The sequence below is a fragment of the Epinephelus fuscoguttatus genome, linkage group LG24 (genome assembly GCF_011397635.1).
Source record: "Epinephelus fuscoguttatus linkage group LG24, E.fuscoguttatus.final_Chr_v1".
Lineage (NCBI taxonomy): Eukaryota > Metazoa > Chordata > Actinopteri > Perciformes > Serranidae > Epinephelus > Epinephelus fuscoguttatus.
The window spans coordinates 18581322-18602489 of NC_064775.1; the positions used below are offsets into that span (position 1 = coordinate 18581322).

The 21168-nt window shown below is 38.3% G+C and overlaps 2 protein-coding genes across 5 annotated transcripts in view; both read right to left on the reverse strand.

The window, feature by feature from the left end:
- Positions 1-1929: 1929 nt before the first annotated feature.
- On the reverse strand, positions 1930-14025 carry nfkbiz (nuclear factor of kappa light polypeptide gene enhancer in B-cells inhibitor, zeta). Of its 3 annotated transcripts, none has more exons than XM_049570336.1 (11): positions 13770-14025; positions 10750-10838; positions 9622-9705; positions 8632-8957; positions 8388-8493; positions 8151-8297; positions 6751-6814; positions 6490-6659; positions 6148-6258; positions 5892-6059; positions 1930-2318 (listed from the first exon to the last, which is right to left on the reverse strand). In XM_049570336.1, the coding sequence occupies exons 1-11, from the start codon at positions 13846-13848 to the stop codon at positions 2286-2288; spliced, it is 1377 nt and encodes a 458-aa protein (XP_049426293.1). In that variant the 5' UTR covers positions 13849-14025; the 3' UTR covers positions 1930-2285. The 3 variants fall into 3 exon arrangements, with proteins under 3 accessions (XP_049426293.1, XP_049426292.1, XP_049426294.1); XM_049570335.1 differs by lacking the exon at positions 1930-2318 and adding an exon at positions 4236-5664; XM_049570337.1 differs by lacking the exons at positions 1930-2318; positions 9622-9705 and adding an exon at positions 4236-5664.
- A 2734-nt stretch (positions 14026-16759) lies between these two features.
- LOC125884982 (glycerol kinase-like) overlaps positions 16760-21168 on the reverse strand; it is a 28828-nt gene continuing 24419 nt past the window's right edge. For both annotated transcript variants that reach the window (XM_049570325.1, XM_049570324.1), the window contains 2 exons: positions 19504-19590; positions 16760-19327 (listed from right to left, as the gene is read on the reverse strand). In XM_049570325.1, coding sequence (XP_049426282.1) covers positions 19317-19327; positions 19504-19590 — 98 coding nt within the window. In that variant the 3' untranslated portion in view covers positions 16760-19316. The remainder of the gene's footprint in view (positions 19328-19503; positions 19591-21168) is intronic.

Below are 21168 nucleotides of genomic sequence, written 5' to 3' on the forward strand. Positions count from 1 at the left end.
AGCCTTTGTGCTCCACTGTCTCTCAGATTAACTCATATCGCAGCGGTGCCTGGACAGTGTGACGTGTGTGGTTGTGCTGCTGCCGTGGTCCTGCCAGATGCCTCCTGCTGCTGCCATCATTAGTCATTAGTCATACTTCTACTGTTATTATACACGACTATTGTCACACATGTATACTGCCAGATATTAATACATACTTTCAACATATTGTACCACAGTAGTCAGAACTATAATATTATTACTTTCAATAATGTTGTTGGGGCGGCACGGTGGTGTGGTGGTTAGCACTCTCGCCTCACAGCAAGAGGGTTGCCGGTTCGATCCCGGGCGTGGTTCTCCCCGTGTCAGCGTGGGTTCTCTCCGGGCACTCCGGCTTCCTCCCACAGTCCAAAGACATGGAGATTGGGGACTAGGTTAATTGATAACTCTAAATTGTCCATAGGTGTGAATGTGAGCGTGAATGGTTGTCTGTCTCTATGTGTCAGCCCTGCGATAGTCTGGCGACCTGTCCAGGGTGTACCCTGCCTCTCGCCCGATGTAGCTGGGATAGGCTCCAGCCCCCCCGCGACCCTCAAGAGGATGAAGCGGTTAGAAGATGAATGAATGAATAATGTTGTTGTAAGCTACTGTCATTACCTGCATCTCTCTCTCTCTCTCTCTCTCTCTCTCTCTCTCTGTCTCATTGTGTCATGTGGATTACTGTTAATTTGTTATGCTGATCTGTTCTGTACGACATCTATTGCACGTCTGTCCGTCCTGGAAGAGGGATCCCTCCTCAGTTGCTCTTCCTGAGGTTTCTACCGTTTTTTTTTTTTCCCCCGTTAAAGGGTTTTTTTGGGGAGTTTTTCTTTATCCGCTGCGAGGGTCATAAGGACAGAGGGATGTCGTATGCTGTAAAGCCCTGTGAGGCAAATTGTGATTTGTGATATTGGGCTGTATAAATAAAATTGATTGATTGATTGATTGATTGATTGATTGATTGATTGATTGATTGATTGAGTTCTGAGTCAATCCAGACACCAAGATATTTAATTTTTTCAACATTTTCAAGCATTTTGCCATCATTGTACTTTAACATTAAGATATTAGATTTGGCTTTAAGATTCTGGCGCACTGTTATGCCCAGCCTAGGGGTGTCTGAGACACAACATGAAAGGCCCCATCTTCCCCATAGCCACAATGATACAAACAAATAATGTGGATTTATTACAATAAATCGAATAACAGAATTTAGAGAAATAACGTCAGGGTCGACTAAGGCCAAAATAACAAACAAAACAAAAAAAACCCCTAACCAAATAATAAGAAACAAATGACAAAAACTTACCTCTCTAACTAAATAAACAGGAGAAAAAGGGTGAGGAACAAAACTGGCAGTCCACCCCTACTATTTAACAATATATACCAAATGGTGGTTCACGATAATACTACAGTACTGCAACACTACATTACAACACTACACTGTGTGGCCGGTTGGGAGAGGAGGAAGGTGAGGTCTGCCTGCTAGCTCACCCACAACCGCCATTTTGGCAATTTAAAAGCCGATCACCCTCAGCTGCAGCCAGTCAGGAACGAGGAGCTAATCAATCCACCAATCCGTTGTGGCACACACCTATTTGCATACACAAAACAGAACACACACACAAAACATGCACGGAAACACAAACTTATATAAATTATGACAACAGTCACAGGACATAGTATAGTATGCCTAAAAAATGGCATGATACAATATGTCAAAAAAAAAGGTCATAGTATAGTATGTCAAAAAAAGTCATAGTATAATATGTCAAAAAAGTCATAGTATAGTCTGTCAAAAAAAGTCATGGTATATGTTGGACTAAGAGTCTCATCCTACTCTCTAATGTGCTATGTGTGAGCTCAGTCCTGCGTGTTCTTTAATGAAGCAATAGGAGAAGATATTCGGTCTCAGTTAATGTAGTTTATTAAGCAGTAAAGGAATAAAATTACAGAGCTCTGGGTCTCAACTTCACGTCCCTGACGAACAACAAAGGTGTGTCAGTTCACGAAGTCTGACCTCCTGTCCTTTCCCTGACCCAGTATATTTGAGCGTAACAGAGTGTCATTGTGCACGCAAGGCGTTGTCCTCTTCTCATTGGCAGTTCCACTTCCTCCTTCACCACACCACGCCCCTGCCTCATGTTAATCTGACTCAACACAACTCCCTACACGTGCTGTACCTTACTATCTGTACATCACTTTCTATTCTTTTTACCATATATGAAACTAATTATCTAAGCATTGCGATATGTGCTCCTCAGACTTCATGTCTCTTCCTCTCCTGTACTTCTCCACTTCTGCAAAGCAAACACATTCAGATCAGCTGAAATCATCTCAGTATTCTCATTGTTCACATATCTAAAACTTATATAGTGAAACACAACTGATAGTAAAACACATAAAATCATTCTATTCCCAACATATAGTATGTCAAAAAATGTCATGGTATAATATGTCAAAAAATATCATGGTATAATATGTCAAAAAAAGGTCATAGTATAGCATGTCAAAAAAATGTCATGGTATAATATATCAAAAAAAGTCATAGCATAGTATGTCCAAAAAAAAGTTCATGGTATAATATTTCAAAAAAAGGTCATGGTATAATATGTCAAAAAAGTAATAGTAAGTCTGTCAAAAAAAGGTCATAGTATAGTATGTCATAAATAGGTCATAGTATAGTATGCTAAAAAATGTCACGGTACAATATGTCAAAAAAGGTCATAGTATAGTATAGTATGTCAAAAAAAAAGTCATAGTACAATATGTCAAAAAGTCATAGTATAGTATGTCAAAAAAGGTCATAGTATAGTATGTTAAAAAAATGTCATGGTACAATATGTCAAAAAAAAGGTCATACTATAATATGTCCAAAAAGTCATAGTATAGTATGTCAAAAAATGTCATGGTACAATGTCAAAAAAAAAGGTCATAGTATAGTATAGTATGTCAAAAAAAGTCATAGTATAATATGTCAAAAAAGTCGTAGTACATCTGTCAAAAAAAGGTCATAATTTAGCATGTCAAAAAAGGTCATAGTATAGTATAGTATGTCAAAAAAAACCGTCATAGTATAATATGTCAAAAAGGCATAGTATAGTATGTTAAAAAAATGTCATGGTACAATATGTCAAAAAAATGTCATAGTATAATATGTCAAAAAAGTCATAGTATAGTATGTCAAACAAGTCATAGTATAGTATGTCAAAAAAAGATCATAGTATAGTATGTCAAAAAAAAATGTCATAGTATATGTCAAAAAAGTCATAGTACGTCTGTCAAAAAAAGGTTATAGTTTAGTATGTCAAAAAAGTGTCATGGTATACTATTTCAAAAAAAGGCCATAGTATAGTATGTCAAAAAAGGTCATAGTATAGCACGTCAAAAAAATGTCATGGTATAACATATCAAAAAAAGTCAGCATATTATGTCAAAAAAAGGTCATAGTATAGCATGTTAAAAAAATGTCATGGTACAATGTCAAAAAAAAAAGGTCATAGTATAGTATGTGAAAAAAATGTCATGGTATGTCAAAAAAAGTTCATAGTATTGTCCGTCAAAAAAAGGTCAGAGTTTCGTAGGTCATAAAAAGGTCATAGTATAGCATGCCAAAAAATTGTCATGGTATAATATGTCCAAAAAAGTCATAGTATAGTATATCAAAAATATCATAGTATAATATGTCAATCGTTGGTTCGACAATGATTTTCAGACTAGTTTTCAGTGTAACTTCAGTGATTAGAAGGAGCCCGTTTGTCCTCTCAGGTGTATCCGGTGCCAATCAGTGTGGCCTTAGAGCAACCTAGCTCTAAAGTAAAAAGAACGTTGGACATGTGATTTAATTAAGTTTGTAGGCAGAAAATAAAAACATTACAGAAATTAAACTTAATGTACAAAAGCTAATAAATAAAACAATAACTACATGAACACTGGCGTTGCAATTATTTCCATCAGAACAAATGTTGTAGTCTCTGTTTATGTCTTTGTGTTTTTTCGTTTTTTCAGTGAAGAGTGCTATATCAAAATAATATAGGCCTAAACAAATTTGGCAAGAATGAACATAATAAAAAGAGAAAACTGTGTGTTATTCCTTTAAAATAAACTAAATTAATAACACATTTTATAACATGAAGGAAAATCATGGCTTCTAGAGGGCTGCTTTTCTTTTCCAACAATATTTGATCCATAACAAAAATCTTATAAGAAAAATAACATTCCTATTAACACAATTTATTTAGATTAATCAGCACATTCATGCATTGATATGTCTACGTCCATCAAATTAAAATGGAGGTTCTGCCTTTTATTGACATGTCGCCATGGTGAATCGTAGACTTGATGATGGCTTTTTTCATTCACTGCACGAGCTGAACTCAGACTGAACATATTCAGAGTTGACTGAACTGACTCTGGTCAGCTGTTCAGAAACCCAGAATTCAGGGTTAGTCAACTCACAGTTCAGGGTCAGACTCAGAGTTGAAACAGACCCCAGCTAAATGTACAAACCCCAGCTAAACATACAAACTTAAGATATAAACCTTCATTGATCCCAAGCTAAGACATTTGGTACATTGATCATTTTAGACATTCAGATTAAAACAAACATTTACAAATGTAGGAAAAGCATCTGCATTTAAGAAAAACATCAAATTCAAAATGAGCTTTTCACTAAAAAAGTTACTCTAAATGTGTCAGCACTATGTATTTCACAATAAAATGTTTAATAACTTTTTGTAATCTACATTATTTTGACTTTATGAACACCAAAAAAGAAAAAGTACGGCAAAATATGACTTGTTGCAGAACATTCCCATACCCATCAACAAAACAAAACTAACAAATCTCTTCTGATGATTCAAGTGATAAATTTCATGTCATAACATCACACAATGTTTTGACAAAACAATGCAGTACAGTAGTGTCAGAATATGTCAGTCCAGTGATTGAACATCTATGTTTTCTACCTGAACTAAAATATTAAACCTTTGAGGAAAATGTACATTATTATACACACACATAACTTTAGTGACACCATAATAGAATGATTTTAAAATAAACTACAGCATGCTAACCGCTAATGTAAATGATATTCAGCATAACATTTCTACTTTCGACTGAACTAAATAAACCAAAAATGTAAAATTTAGCAGTGAAATTTCTTCAAACAGGATTGACTGCTTCAGCAATAATCATAAATCATCATCCAAAACACAACAAATACAGATTTACGGAGCATGTTAGCTCATTGTATAGCAATCTGGATGTATCAGCTTAAAGAGCAAGTTTGGTATTTTTCAACCTGGACCCCCTTTTTGGCTTTCAAAAATTAAGGTGCTATGGCCGACTGGTTACATTGGACCAGTTTCAAAAACTGTTGTTCCATCAGTCAAGGTTAAAAAATACAGTTAATAAAGTTACCTCTTAAATGAAAAAGGCTGATAAACAACAACAAAAACACAAATAATATCCTCACTTTCTCCTTAAGCATTACATGGTAATGAACAATTTGACATGTTTCACAGAAACAACCAGCATCTGCCTGGTTTTGGCAAATAATAATAAGATAGACTGGACTGTCTGACTGACAGCGTTTTTGAGCTTCATTTAAACATGAAAATATTTTCCTTTCAGGATCTGCCGCACCTGGAAAACAAGACAGAACTCAAATCATCACTCAGTCTATCAAACTGATCGGGTAGATTCTCAGACAACACAAACTATAATTTATAATCATTAATGTTTGTTGATAATGTGACTTATTTTGTTGGTTAATTGTCTCAATATTCTTGTATACTCAGGTTACAGTATGTTTTCAAATGTCTCACATTTCAGCATTACCTTTGTTGTAGTCATGAATTCACACAGCGTACCTTGTCACCGGTGGGTCCTTCAGGCACCAGCTGAGACGGCATTTCATTTTCAAAGTTCCTGGTCCCAGGGTCCGCTCCTTTTCTCATCAGCAGCTTCACTGCTTCCACTTGACTTTTGTGATTTTGCAGAGAACTGACAATGTGCAGGGCCGTGTTCCCACTGAATGTCTGCAACATACAGTTACACTTTATGTTACACAGCAGTGTGTGTGTTGCACTCATTTCACTTTGATTCTGTTACGACAAAACAACTTACCTTAACATTTACGACTGACAGTGAAGATGGCAGGTCCAGGAAAATGTTAAGCAGCTCCACATTTGCCTCCTCGGAAGCTATGTGAAGACACGTCCGTCCGCTTTTTAGATCCTGCAGAAATGATATGTAATTTAGGGCTGAGAATGTGTTACTGATTTACCGTCCTTTATATCATATAAAACAATGAATGCCAAAAGTTATTTCTTTTATATTACTGAAGTCTGCTGCTAAATTCAGCATCATGTTTTGCTCAGAACAGTTTATAATAACTCAGAAGTTTAAAAAACTCTGTAAACTCATATGGACCAAAGTCAAATTCTCCCGATTAGTTTTAATAGTTACCTTTGTCCCACAGGAGGCACCCATGAGCAGCAGAGTTCTTATACACTCCACATACATCTGTGTCTTCTGCACCAGCTCCTTTGCCATGTATGAGCAAAGATTCTCCAGACTCCTCTGCTCTTTAACAACAGCGTTGTGAGACAGGACTGCTGCATGCAGCGGGGTTAAACCTCCAGACAGAGAACAGCAGCATTTAATCACAAAGACACTTTACAGAAGCATCATAAATACCAGGTTTTAACATAAATAAAACACACTCACCATCATAGTTGAACATTTCAATATCGATCAGCTGCCCACTGCCCATCAGGGTCCTCCAGATGCTCTGTGGGAAGAAGTTTAAACAGAAATCAAGACAGTGTAGAAAGAAAAATATATTACAACACAAGGAACAATCTGGAATACATTGTTGTTGGAGTGATTTAGAAAAGTTTTCAGAGCAAAGAAGAGACAGAAACGTTTACCTTAGTGAGGAGGTGTGGTATAATGCTTTTTTTTTTTTTTTAACAGATTGGTTGTCACAGACCCTTTTGTGAGCCTGCAAGGTGTGGACACCCAGTGGAAATGAAATGAACTGCTGATTGTGAAAGTGTCATTGTTAGTGTGATCACTCTGCTGATGGAAGGCTGAGAGTATCAATGGCGTAAAGGAGTTACGATGGGCCCTAGTGCACGCTATCATGCGTCATAGTTGTAGAATAAGTATGTCATTTTGTTTTACAAAAATAAAAAAAGTTCTTCATTGAACACAGGCATATTTTCAAGGTGACAATCACTCACAAGGGCCCGTTCTCCACCCAACACATTGTTGGAGGGCCTACTCTCTCTGTGGGCCCCCACCTCATGGGCTCTAGTGCAACTGTACTGACTGCACTGTTCTATATTTATGCCACTGTTAAGTATACTTTTTTTAATGTTATTTATTTTACTTTGTTTTATTTTTTAGATTTTAGTTTATTTCTTTATTTTGTTTTGTTTTGTTTTGTTTTTTGTTGTTTTCTTGGGAGTATGGGGATGGAAGAAAGGAATGAGGGATATGATGACACCCAGTGGTGATTGCTGAGCATTGCAGACTGCTCAAAAATTGAACTTCGAGTAATTAAGCCCACATAATATTCACTTATTCTGCTCAGCTGTAATCAATGGCATCTTCATTTTATGTCAGTAAAAAATCAATTAAAATAACGATCCCTAAAATTCAACTTAACTTTGAGGTATTTTTTACTTAACAAGCAGTTTAGAGAGTAAAGAGAGTAAAAAGTATTACAAATTACATGAAACAAAAAAAACATTATAAACCCTGAAATGGATACAGTCATACACATGAATTTATTATTACTGTGATTCTATTAAATTTTCTTTTAAAGATTTTTTCATTTGTTTCATTCACTGTCTCTTAATTGTTTTGGGGTTTGGCAGCACATGTTAAATGTCATACCAATGAAGCCTGTAATGGTACGCACGTATCGTATATGATTACAAAGTAAAAAGTATAAAGTAAAAATTGAATGACGGATGGAGGCCTTCAAAAAGGGAGTCAAAATTAATGTTTTAGGTTTAAATCAAACACGCTGCATCAACATTTTAGTCGGTGCTACACTGATGTCGAATCAGTGACATTTGAACGTGACTTGTGTTGATGCACTCACAGTTAAATCTTACCTGAAGACTGAGAAAATGTCCCTTCTCGGCACACAAGTGTAAAGGAGAACGACCCCACAGGTCACGAGTGTCGACTTGTGCTCCATGTTCCAATAGATCCTTGACTATTAAGTGGTGATTGGTGGCGGCTGCTATCTGAAGAGCTGTCTGTGTTCAAAGAGAAGGGTTTTACAACATGTTAGTCTCGTTACATGTGCGCTAATAATTGAGATGAAGAAGCTTGTTAAGAATTTGTACCTGGCCATTATGTTCTTTCACATCCACAGAGCCACACTGAGCCATTTTTGTAGCAAGCACATAAGCCAGAGCCCGTTTACCTTGTGCCACTGCGATGTGGAGAGCTCTAACAGATGGAGAAGAAAAACAAAACAAATGAATGATGGAAAACATAAACAAATGATGTTTATGTATCAGTGTTTCGGTTTGCATTTGTTTTAACCATTTATCTGTTACTTTTAGCTCTAAACTTTATAATACATACGTGTCACCATCTGCATCTTGCATGCTCAGCGTCTCAGGAGACACTTCTCCAACCCTCTGTCCCTCTCTCTGTATCTGCCAGTCAAATAAAGTCTTCACTTCAGCAGTCGGAGCCGCTGGTCCCTGCAGAGCTTGATGTTGCATTTGTTGTGGAGGAATGTGTCCATTTTCAGGAGAAGCAGCAGGGACATGATTTGTAATATCAAATATATTTCCTGGTCCTGGAGGGTCCCACTGGTGAGGACTCAGGTCACTGACAGGAGCTTCAGATTTTGGAGATTTGAATTTATGGACCGGGTAGATTTCGTCCTGTGAGTGGTTCCATTTCTGAAAGAAAAATATTTCCAAGCATATTTTGAGCAAAACAAAACAAAACATCAACAGACATGCTCAACAAGGAGCAAGGAAAAGTGTGCACTTACATAATTCTTCCTACTTCTCAGTGTTCTTGCCTCATTTAAAAAGGAAATTGTCAACAACTTTCCCAAACTACTTTTTGGTTATATGTGTAATGTGTATCCTCCTGAGACCCTGTGTCCTCATTAGAGGAAATTACATTTTTGGTTTTACTGGACCTTATATTTCATTCTGCTTAGACACTTTTGTGCCATCTAGTGGTAGTAAGACCACAATACACTCATCCATGTAAAAACAAGAAGGCAGCCATATCTGCCAAGTCAGTCTGCAGCTGATCCCAACACAAAAGTGAACAAGGTCCAAAACCTGATCACATTTTATGGTTGAAACTTGTTTATTTATGATGAATAATATTAGTAGTTTGATATGCCATACAAATTTGACCAATTTTAGCAACAATAACAAACTCCTTAGAAAGAACTCAGTTGAAGACATTGGGAATTAATCATTAGCTCAATGTAGGACATTGGGACTTTATTATCATTTATAGTGTTTATTTTCAGTATCAGGAAAGGCTCTCAAATAAAAGCATGTTTTAAGAAGGGACATTAAAGAGACCACCGATTTGGCTGACCTGATTCCCATGGGCCTCTGGGACAGACAAAAGACCTCTGCCTGCAGGACCACACAGTACTTCCTGGTACGTATGGGGATATAGCTGGGAGAGAGACCATGAAGAGCCTTAAAAGTAATCAGTACAATCTTAAAATCTGAAACATACTGGGAGCGAGTGTAAAGGGACTGAAACTGGAGTGATGTGATCATGTCTCTTGGTAGCTGAACTCTGTACAGTCTGAGGTTGATTAATAGATTTTTGATTCAGGCAGGAAAAGAGGCTGTTGTAGTGACCCAGGCATGCAGAGATGAATGTGTGTAGTACTGTCTCTGTGTCTTTAAAAGTTAAAATGGATCAAAATTTTTAAATATTTCAAAGATGATAAAAACATGATTGCACAATCTTTGTCAAACCAGACTCCAAGATTTCCTGCAACAGGTTTGATATTATCCAACAGGGGACTGATGACAACAATCTCTGTTTTGTCTGAGTCAGCTGAAGAAATTGTTTTGCCATCCAGCTTTTAACATCAGTGAGGCAGTCACTGAGCAAACACATCATCCCAGGGTCTGTGGATCTGAGGATGTTCACACTTCTATATCAACATTATCTATCTTCATTTGCACGTATATGTATCAATTTTTCAATTTCCAAATAACATCATTTGTTTTTTGTCAAACCACCTTCTTGGTTTATTAATTTCTGTTGTGATCTCCGTCAAAAGCAGCTGTGAATCCTCTCCGGAGTATTAAATAGTGGGATCATTTTTAAAAACTTGACGTCATTAATATATAATAGAAACACTTTTATTTTACTAAAGCTTGACTGTAATGTGGCATAGTCTTTTTTTTTTTTTTTTTTACCCACCCACGTGTGCTGTAAATGATATGCATACTAAGAACCTGGACTTTGCTGCCTATCAGTGGAGTGAAGGAATGCTCTACTGCTTCCTCATACTGAACAAACTTTGTCTCTCCTTGTAAACTAAGCAAGACAGGCAACACACTCAAGAAGAAATTAACAGATAAAACATGAGTAATAAGTTGATTGCAATATATTCTGTGAAATCCAAACCTTAGTATAAAACTTGAACTACACTTGTCTTGTCATGTTCTTGTACAAATACCGGTTTGACCTGTGACTCACCTCGCGTCTCATCAGCAGCAGCTCTTTCACTGTCTTCTTGTGCACAGCGTGGACGTACTCAGGCGGTCTGAGATCAGTGATAAAAAGGCCTGAGGGGGGGAAAGTGACAGTTAAACAATCGTAAATTTACATCATACATCAGAAGTAGTTGGCAAACACATGCGTGGGAGCTGACATCCTTTACTTAAGTGACACCAAGTACACACACATACACTGTAAAAACAAAAATAAAAGTAAAAGTCCTGCATTCAAAATTGCTCTTAAGTAAAATAAAGTTCTCATACCCTAGAAAAATGGAGAAGTGAGTGTTATAATATTATCAGCTTGTTAATACTTCCAAAATAAATTGGTGTTTAAATGAAATGTCAAGTCTTAAATAATTTATCTGCAAAAGAAACAGTATTTCCCTCTGAAATGTAGTGGAGCTGATGTAAAAAAGTGGTGGCAAGCAAAGGTGTGGGCTTGAGTCACAAATTTAAGGATTTTAGACTCGGCTTGACTTGTAGAAAAACTCCCGCCCGCTGCCTAACTTGCCAAAACAAAGATTTTAATGCTGCAACGTTTCAGTAAGTAGACTTTAATCAGGCAAACAGGTTTGTAACAAAGAGAAACCATCTTGAATAGGAGTGGCTGAGTGTTGAAATCAGTCACATTACTCACATGCAGTAGAAACCATTCACCAGTGGTTATCCATGACCAAAACATGGCCCAGATTGAATCATAAAAATACCTGGCATACACATCGACCATGAACTAACGTGGAGTGCTCAGATAGATAAGGTCTGCACTCGGGGTCAGACAGCGCTTACACTGCCTTTGCAGGCTGAGGGTCTTTGGAGTCAACCAGAAAGTGTCGCTCCTCTCCTACCATGCCATATAGAGCATCCTGCAGTACAGCATCTCAGCCTGGTTTGGTGACCTAAGTGTCCAACTGAAGGCCCAGATCACATGGGAGTCAGGCAGCATGCCACAGTTCAGTCCATCTTTGAGCAAACCATTATCAGACAGGCCCAGAAGATTCGATCAGACCCTGCCCACGTCCTCATCACAAGTACCAACTTCTCCCCTCAGGCAGACACTTTAGAGTCCCCCAGTGCAGGCTTTACCACCTTAAAAACTCTTTTGTCTCCTTGTCCATTTAAGCCTGCAATGGGAAGCTAACTGTAGCTTGACTAAATCAAAAAACTTTAACACCAATGACTCAAGACTTTGACATACCTCGACAATAATGTTGGAGTCACTGTTGATCGCCTGTGGACGTTGGGTTGCTTATCTACTAAGAGACTAATTCAAGAAATACCTGGACTTGCTTAACGTCGTACGGGCTGCATGTCTGTTAAAGACTTTGATAAGGGGCTGGAAGACCACTGGGACACTGTCTGTACACTTTTAAAACAGTAGCCTCCGGTTTAAAAGGCTAGTACACAATGGATCTATAGGATCCAAAACTTTACACATGTTACATCATGTCTTTCTTATCTGATTTCCCATTGTTGTACAAATAAAGATACAACAACCTCCAACAAACCTGTTTTAACAAATAAATACAAATGTTTAAAAAGTATTCATGATTTAAAACTGTTGTTAAAACTGCATGACGTGGTAAAGAGCGCATTATGATTTGTTCAGGGCTCCAAACTCAAAGTTTAGGATTTGGAACTTGACTTGGGATTCGAGACTTACTTGTGACATGCAAAACAATGACTTGGTGCATCTCTGGCAGCAAAAAAAATACCTTAAAAACTGTAATTTTAATTGTTGAACTTTGCATCAAGTTCCAGTGAATTAAACAGTGGTGGAAGAAGTACTCAGATCTAATACTTACCTGTACTAAAAGTACAGGTAAAAGTCCTGTATTCACAATTTACTTGAGTAAAAGTCCAAAAGTATCAGCTTCAAAGTAACAAAGGCAAAGTAGCCATGATGCAGAATGACCCACTTCAGAATAAGCTCAGCGAAATTTTAATCAGGAAGACTTTTTTTAGGCTACATCCATTCACAATTAACCCTCTATCTCACTCACACCTCTTCCTCCAATCAAATGTTGCCACGATCTCCTTCAGCTATTCATGTCGCTGCTGCCAAACTTTACATCTGTTCTCCTCTCTGCTCCTGTCAGCTGGCATTTTAGACAGAATCATTATACCCTCCTCCACCCCATTCACCTCCAGTCACCTTATCCAGAGCCCAGGATGAGCTCGTCAAAAGCCTGCTCCTCTTCACATCCAGATTCTCAGCTCCCTCTTCATCTCATCTGATCTCATTTCATCAACACCATCACCACTTTTATGTAATGGTGCCTCGTAATTTATTGCCTCTGCTTTTAAAATCTTGTCTTTGGCATTTTCTATTCTTTTTTGTATTTATTTTTTCTTTTAAATATCATCTATTTTAAATGTTAAATTTTAATTTTAAATTTAATTTATTTTTGTATTATTAATCTGAATTTGTTAAATTATCAAATAACTGAAATGGAGTAAAAAGTAAAATATTTTCCTCTGAGATGTGGTGGAGCGGAAGTATAAAGTAAACTACTAAGTATTCACTTAGTACAGTGAATGTACTTAGTTACTTTCCACCACTGATAGTAAATGAGTTGTCAGACTGCTGTTTGGCAGTCACACCGTCCTAAAAATTGGGATTAAAAGGGCATAAATTCAAAGTTCAGTGTGATTATTAACATGTCAGGTAACACTGCTCAAAACAACAAGCAGATCCTCGTTGAGGATTCTGCTGTCGTAGTATTCCCACACACTTTGCTAAAAGGCCAACAGCTTAATATAAAAACTTTAAAGCTGGTGTTTAAAACAAGCACAGGGTCAAAGTCATGTTGTGACGTGCCCTCGAATGCCAGCAGTGGCGCAGATTAAACACACAGCACTTCCTGGTTCTCCTGAGTCTTGAAAACAATGCAAGTGGAATCAAATGTTCAGGAACAACAGGATTAGAGAGTGTGGTTTCAATTCCCCACATTGAAAGTGGTGAACGTGTGTATCCGATTACCAGTGATAAGAACTAACCTTTATTGTTGTGGTTGAAGCTGGTCTCCATGGGCAGAATCTGGCTCCTTCTGGTCTCGTTCCCTCTTTGATCCAACATGTTTAAGTATTCATTTATTAACACCGTGTCACACACCTGGAGTGTAAAGTGGCTGTCAACACGGCCTAGTCAAGTGTCAGAAACAAGGTGGGATATGAAAATAGCTGACTCAACTTCCTGCACCTTCCTTCACGTCGCCGCAAGACCAGAAATGCAGAAATGACGAACAACTGCCACACAAAATGACCCACACCTGGCTCAACTTCCTGGTTGACAGGTGAAGAGGGCGAGGCCTGTCAGTTTCAAAATAAAGGTCTTAAACATTTTGTGCTACTGAATTAAAGTTGATCCTGGAATGAATGCTAAAAGGTAAATTTAGTTTGATCACTATTGTTATGCATTACATTTCAAGCTGATTTACACAGTAAATGGTCTATAACTTATATTAGGATATAATATTTTAAAGAAAAGCAAGTATAAAGTAAATGATGATCTGCAAAGAGTTGCACATATTAAAAACAATATGCCATTATTAAGTTTATAGTCTACTCCTAAAACAGTAAACGAGGTACTAAAGGTCAGTTAATATGCAAATAAACTGAGTGCACTGCACACATAAGCGAAGCCACAGCCTTTATAAGTCAATCAGTAACTGAACTGCTGAGCAAACTTTAAATATTAATACTCACATAGCAAAGAAAAAAAGGTTTTATATCACTAAGCAAATATTTTTCTGTCTGTTTTCCATAAAGGAAGCAGTTGTACTCTCTCTGTTTTGTAACATTTATATGTGATATTTTCTTTATAAATGCACAAAAACATAATCATTTACAGTTTTACACACCTGTTAAAGGTCAAGCTATATGTCACCCCTGGAACATCTGCAGGAGGAAGCGTCGCTGTCTCAGAACTGAATGTACCTAACGCTCACTAAATGGTATTGTAGGTATTAAAGTTGCATTTGTTGCACAAACCACTCCCCTTTTTAACAGCTATTATTTGTTGGGATTTCCCCACGTACAGGAAAGAAGTCTGCGCTTGGCTTTGGTCCAGATACACTGAGTGCTTGTTTGAGTGTGTGATTGGATGTAACTAAGTACTTCTCTTCCAGTGTGTAGGGTGTAGGGGGATATATTGGCAAAAATTGAATAGAATATTTAAAAGTATGTATTCTTTAGTGTATAATCACCTGAAAATATGAACTGTGTTTCTGTTACCTTAAAAAAAAAATCTGTTTATATCTATATACAGAGCAGGTCCTCCCCCACAGAGTCCGCCATGTTGTTCTACAGTAGCCTATAACGGACAAATCAAACACTGGTGAGATAGGGCCGTTTGCATTTTCGTCAGCCATCATAGTTCTCCTACATGCTTGGTACAAATTTGAGTTTCCTAGGATGGCAAAGGTATGACCTGCCCTTCTCTGCCTTTCTCTGCCTCTGATTGACCAACACATCCACTCCATCTCACTCCAACCTTGTCACATATCAACGTTTGGTCATGGACTTTCAATGTCGAGATGCAACATGCAAGATACCCTGGTTGTGTTAGTTGTAGACACTGTGGGACACCGTGTCAAGTCCTACATGCATTGACTGTTTTCAAAATATACTTTCTTTTCATAAGAAATTTACAGTTAGCATATTCTCTCTCTAAAAATAAACGCACTACGCCGGGACAACACCGTGAGTTGATGTTGTTTTTCCTTCCACATATATAGAGTATAACACTATGGAAACGAAACAGAAATGGGAACTAGAAATTAATATTATAATTACAGATTAAATCATTTTAATATGTTCCTGTCTTTACCCTTCAGAGTTTCCCATAAAACTGTCTTATTAAATACACTCACCAGCCATTTTATAAGGTACGCCTTGCTAGTATGACCCCTTTTGCCTTCAGAACTGCCTTAATTCTTGGTGTCACAGATTCAACAAGGTGCTGGAAACATTCCTCAGAGATTTTGGTCCATATTGACATAATAGCATCACACAGTTGCTGCAGATTTGTCATCCATGATGTGAATCCCCCATTCCACCACATCCCAAAGGTGCTCTGTTGGATTGAAATCTGGTGACTGTGGAGGCCATTGGAGTACAGTGAACTCATTGTCATGTTCAAGAGACCAGTTTGAGATGATTTGAGCTTTGTGACGTGGTGCGTTATCATGCTGGAAGTAGCCATCAGAAGATGGGTACACTGTGGTCATAAAGGGATGGGCACGGTCAGCAACAATACTCAGGTAGGCTGTGGTGTTTAAACCATGCTCAGTTGGTACTAAGGGGCCCAAAGTGTGCCCCCCAACAACCATGCCACGTTCAAAGTCACTTAAATCACCTTTCTTCCCCATTCTGATGCTCGGTTTGAACTGCAGCAGGTCGTCTTGACCATGTCTACATGCCTAAATGCATTGAGTTGCTGCCATGTGATTGGCTGATTAGCTATTTGTGTTAATGAGCAGCTGAACAGGTGTACATAATTAAGTGGCCACTGGGAGTATATGGATGGATGCCTGTGTCTGTGTTGCCTCTGTAAATACAACATGAACAAGAGAGGCTGTTGCAAAGCTTACATTTGTCATGTGATACATCATGTCTGTTTGTTCTCTGATACATATGATTACATTTGATTCGCTGAAGATTAAACTACCTAACAGTATATTGGAGTTCAAATGTGCACAATCTGAAGCAGCTACAGCAGTAAAATGTAAAACACACATTAATGCAGCAGTAATATTAACCCCAAAACATCATATGTAATATTTAAACATGCACAGAAAACATTTTAAAGCACAATGAGTACTTTTACTTTTCATACTTAAGCACCTGCTTAAGTTTAAAAGCTGGGCTTTTACTTGTATTAAGTATTTTCAGTTTGGTATCAGTACTTATAATTAAGTAAAAGATCAGAATAGTTCCTCCACAACTGGGTATAAGTTTGCACATTTAAAAAAAACAAAGTTCAACGGTAAATTTCAGAACTAAAGTTTATTTTTTCATGACATTTGTTCTTCCATAAACGTTTCTGTACATAAGAGGTGATGACATTACCACAAAATGTTTCCTCATTTTATACATTTCAATCAGAGCGGTACTGCTTTGCGTTATTTCCTTTTAATGCCGATGCCACTGTGAAGGAGTTGGAGGAAATGACATGCAGAGTGAGCAGCAAAAGGGTGGAGACATGTTTTCATTGTTCGATATGAAACGACTCGTCACGAAAACCAACAATTTAACAGTTAAAGGTCGTGTATGAGAGTTGGTAGTACACTTTGCTTTCATGCTTGCCATCATTTTAAGTCTCTGAATTCAGGGTAAAACACTTGAGTTAAAGCTTCTCTTCTCAAGATGACATTTCCCTTTTATTCAATTCAATCATGAACATCCGTTAGTAAACTGAGAGCACTTTTAACGCAGTGATTTCATGCCTTCACTTGCACAAAACTATACAGAGCTAATACAAAACCATTTCTTTAAGGTCCAGTGTGAAGGCTTTAGTGGCATCTAATGGTGTTGCAGAACTGAGACTTCTCCCATCTGCCAACACAAAATCACATAAGGGCCTATCTAGAGCCAGTGTCTGGTTTGTCCGTTCTGGGCTTCTGTAGAAACATGGCGGACTTTGTGGAAGTATGTAGATATAAACGGCTCATTCTAAGTTTAACGAAAACACAACAAACGTTATTTTCAGGTGATTATAAACTAATGAAAACAAAGTAATTCACATTATATTCCAGAGATGCCCCTGAATCCTACACACTAACCAACACACTTGAGCAAAATAACTGTTCTGCCTCCACCTTTCATCAAGGATCAAGTCATATCCACCATCCAAGACAAATATGACAAATGTTCGGCAACAGAACAAAAAGACATCAAGCTTAACTCCTCAAACCAGGACTATACCAAAAAGGGAACTATTTTAGCAATATTTGGTTCTATGCTTTTATTTTTCTCCCTTTAAATTAATTTAAAATAAATTTTTACAATTAAATTAATTAATTTAAATTAATTCCCATATTAATTTTATCATACAAAAAAGCCGAACTTCACTGCAGTGACACAATTGTGAATTTCCTTGGATAAATAAATCTTTATGTAGCCAGAAAATATAAGTTATGTGGAAAGTAGTGATTTTATTTTTGGTCAGTTTCATAACCCAAGACAGTTCTCACAAACAAAACAAAAAAAACAAACAAAAAAAATCATACAGGGTGTAGATCCATGTACTTAAATAAAAGCTACACTAACATTTTGGTCTACAAAATAAATCACCTATTAACAGCTGTGTCAGTTTTTGTCCCTTAATGATCTTCGTAGTTGGTTTTAAGCTTTGGGAGAATTTCTGTTTCCACTGTGACAAGTTGTGGATGGTACCAATAGGACCATTCCATACCATCCCCATTTTTTGTCCCCCCTCTGTCGGAGTACCTAGCATACAGGTCTGACACTAAAAGGTGGAGCTGTGAACACTGCAGTCTGTTGATTGGTCAATAGCAGACAGTCACTCTGCTCAGGGCTGAGTTGTGGCTGGTTTTGAGGCTCATGTAACCACTGTTCATATCGTGGAGAGTTTTATTAGTAAAATGAGAAAAAAACAACTGAATTCAATGGGCAGACTGCCGGCGACTTTTAAGGTGGAACGTTAACTTGTAATGTTACTCAGTGCATGAGTTGGAAACACTAAATGGAGCTAGGGTCTAGGTGCCATGTCTGAAGGGTTACTTTTGGTTCCAAAGGTACCATACCTAAAGTGCTTGGTGGAAACAGGGCTATACATGTATATTCTTAAGTCTTCACATTTCCTGTGTGAACCAAAAATTGTCTGCCAAGTCATGATTGCCCTTCATCACTTTTCTCCTTTACACAATACATATTTTTACTGTTTAAAAACATGAAACAGTGTGAACAAGCTCACCACTTCCTCCAAAAAAAACCCCAACAACGTCAGATTATCAGACCTCCCTTGTTTTCATTTTACATTCTTAAACCTTCTGTGCCTTAATCCCAAGTGTTAGAAAAAAACATACATTAGACTGTGTTAGTACACAACTCCCACGAGAAAAAAAACAAATATATAAAGTGCTCTTAAACTTCCTCTGTTGCGCATAGTGGAGGGATAGAACAACATCACATAAACAACAGGTGGCGATAAATTAAATGGCGAACTTCACTTCACACAGCGGTGGGGACATTACAACAATGTCGACTACATAAATAAGTTCAGATGTTCCTCATATCAACATCGTAGAAAAAGAAATACTGCATGCACACCCCTGCTAAAATTAATGTTTAACGTACCGATGTCTGCTGCAGAGAAAAATGCATTAACTTTAACAAATAAAAACAATATTAAAGAAAAACCTCCCAGTTTAAACTTGTCCTGGTTTTCCGGTAAGATTCAGCAGAAGCGGCTCTCCCCTGGAATGCCTTTTTGGAAAAAGGGTGCAACCCAGAGTACCAGTGGTGGTCCAGCAAGAAGAGTGTTTGTCCCACTCTGCTCTCAAAGCCTACACGAGTCCGAGCCTAGTCACGGCCTGATGTCAACAGAAAAAGAACAATCCATAAACCAATACATTCTGTGAATGGAACAAAAACATACACCACACATTATGAAGACATTTATTCAAATTTTTTTAAATGTATTTGCTTAGTTTTTTCAGACTGAAACCGCAATAAGCACATGTAGAATACTGAGGAAGTCAACACTGACCTGCGAGGTATCTGGCACCAACTAACATCAACATGCTGCCCATGATGTAGAAGCCCAGAGGGACGCTGCTGAAGATACTAGTTTCACCTTTTGGTCATCATAAAATAACAAAGGGGACAGACAGAGGAACAATTATGCAACAAAACAACAAACTATGAAAAAGTCAGAATTCAAAGAAAGCAACTTCACTGTGACTGTAACTATCAGTGCTATATGGTTAGCTTGAATTTGACTTTTCTCTGAGTGCAGGACAGATTTTGTCACAAAAAAAGATAATTAATAAAATAGCACAAGGATTAAAAATGTCCATTACTTACAGGTTAAAGGGTGAGTTTGTTATTTCTCAACCTGGACTTCCATGTTTTTCTGTCTAAATGACTCGTAGCAACAACAAGTTTTGGAAGTGGTCCAGTGTTGAGTGACAAGGCTGTAGCCGGCAGCTGCAAAACAGTAGGACTGTCCTTGACTAAGAATTTTCCTAGTCGACCAATAGTCGTCATTTAGGGCCATTAGTCGACTAGTCGCCCGCATGTTTATGATATTAATTTAATTATTAAATTATGTATTTTGGGCGGGGCAACACAATGGTTTGAGTTTAAGGTGTGAGAAAGAATAGTATCAGTAACATTGTTAACACTGTGCTAAATTACAGAGAAATACAAAACCTTCATTAATATAGGCCTATATTTTATCTACAAGTGCACGTCACACACTGAGCGAGCCGCCTGTTAATGACGCTGTCAGCAAAGCAGTAATGATTGTGCTAAGTGGCTAATGGGCATGTGGCCACTAACATGTTTCAGATGATACATCATGTTTTTGATACATCATGTTTTTGAAAGGTGGCGATGAAAGGATGATGGTGGCGATGAAAGGATGATGGCGCCTCTGTGTTCGGCCGGCCGTCTCCCTCTGCTGAGTGTGTTGCTGTTTTTCTTGTGTCTGCTGTCTGTTATACGGAGTGTGTCACTGCTGCAGGTGTATGATCGCCTGACACTTCTTAATATCCGTGATTCTTTGGAAAAACGGCCAATCTGCGGCTCTGATGGACATTCAAAGATACCGCCACCGTTTCTGGTGTCCATACCCCCACAACTACGGCGTCTTTCCTGCTGGCTGTCTCGAAACAGTCGCCGCAGAAGACGTGGAAAGCGAGGTGGAGTCCTCATTAAACTGAAGTCTTACCTGGCTTCTTCCTGCCACGATCCCTGTCGTTTACTAGCCGGATCCTCCGCGGACTATAGGGGCTACGATCTGCGAGCTCCAAGGAGTACAGATATCGGTGGCTCCGACCGGTTTTCCAGGACACCGGAGCGCCGCTCCCGTGTTGTCGGCTAGTGCGGACCACCCAGCGGGGCTGCGTGCCGGAATCTTCGCCGCTCACCGCTCCTCTCTCCAGACGGGCCAATGCTCAGTTCATACGGGCGCTGATTAACACCAGATCTCTTACAAATAAGACACTTATTTTGAATGACTTCTTCACAACATATGATCTGGACTTCCTCCTGCTGACAGAGACCTGGCTGAAACCAGGTGAGAACAGCGCCTTTTCGGAGCTCCTCCCTCCCGGCTGTTCCTTCTTCAGCACTCCGCGAGCTGCCGGCCGTGGTGGCGGTCTGGCTGCTATATTCAAGGAGAGCTTCAGATGCCGTATGATAACTGCTA

Bases quoted from the DNA above. Each gene is read 5' to 3' on its own strand.
- nfkbiz (XM_049570335.1), bottom strand. From the start codon at position 13,848: ATGTTGGATCAAAGAGGGAACGAGACCAGAAGGAGCCAGATTCTGCCC. The intron at 8,958-9,621 runs GTCAGCCAAATC...TTTTTCTTTCAG, and splicing joins CAGAGGCCCATGGGAATCAG to AAATGGAACCACTCACAGGA. The intron at 8,298-8,387 runs GTACAAATTCTT...CTTTGAACACAG, and splicing joins TGAAAGAACATAATGGCCAG to ACAGCTCTTCAGATAGCAGC.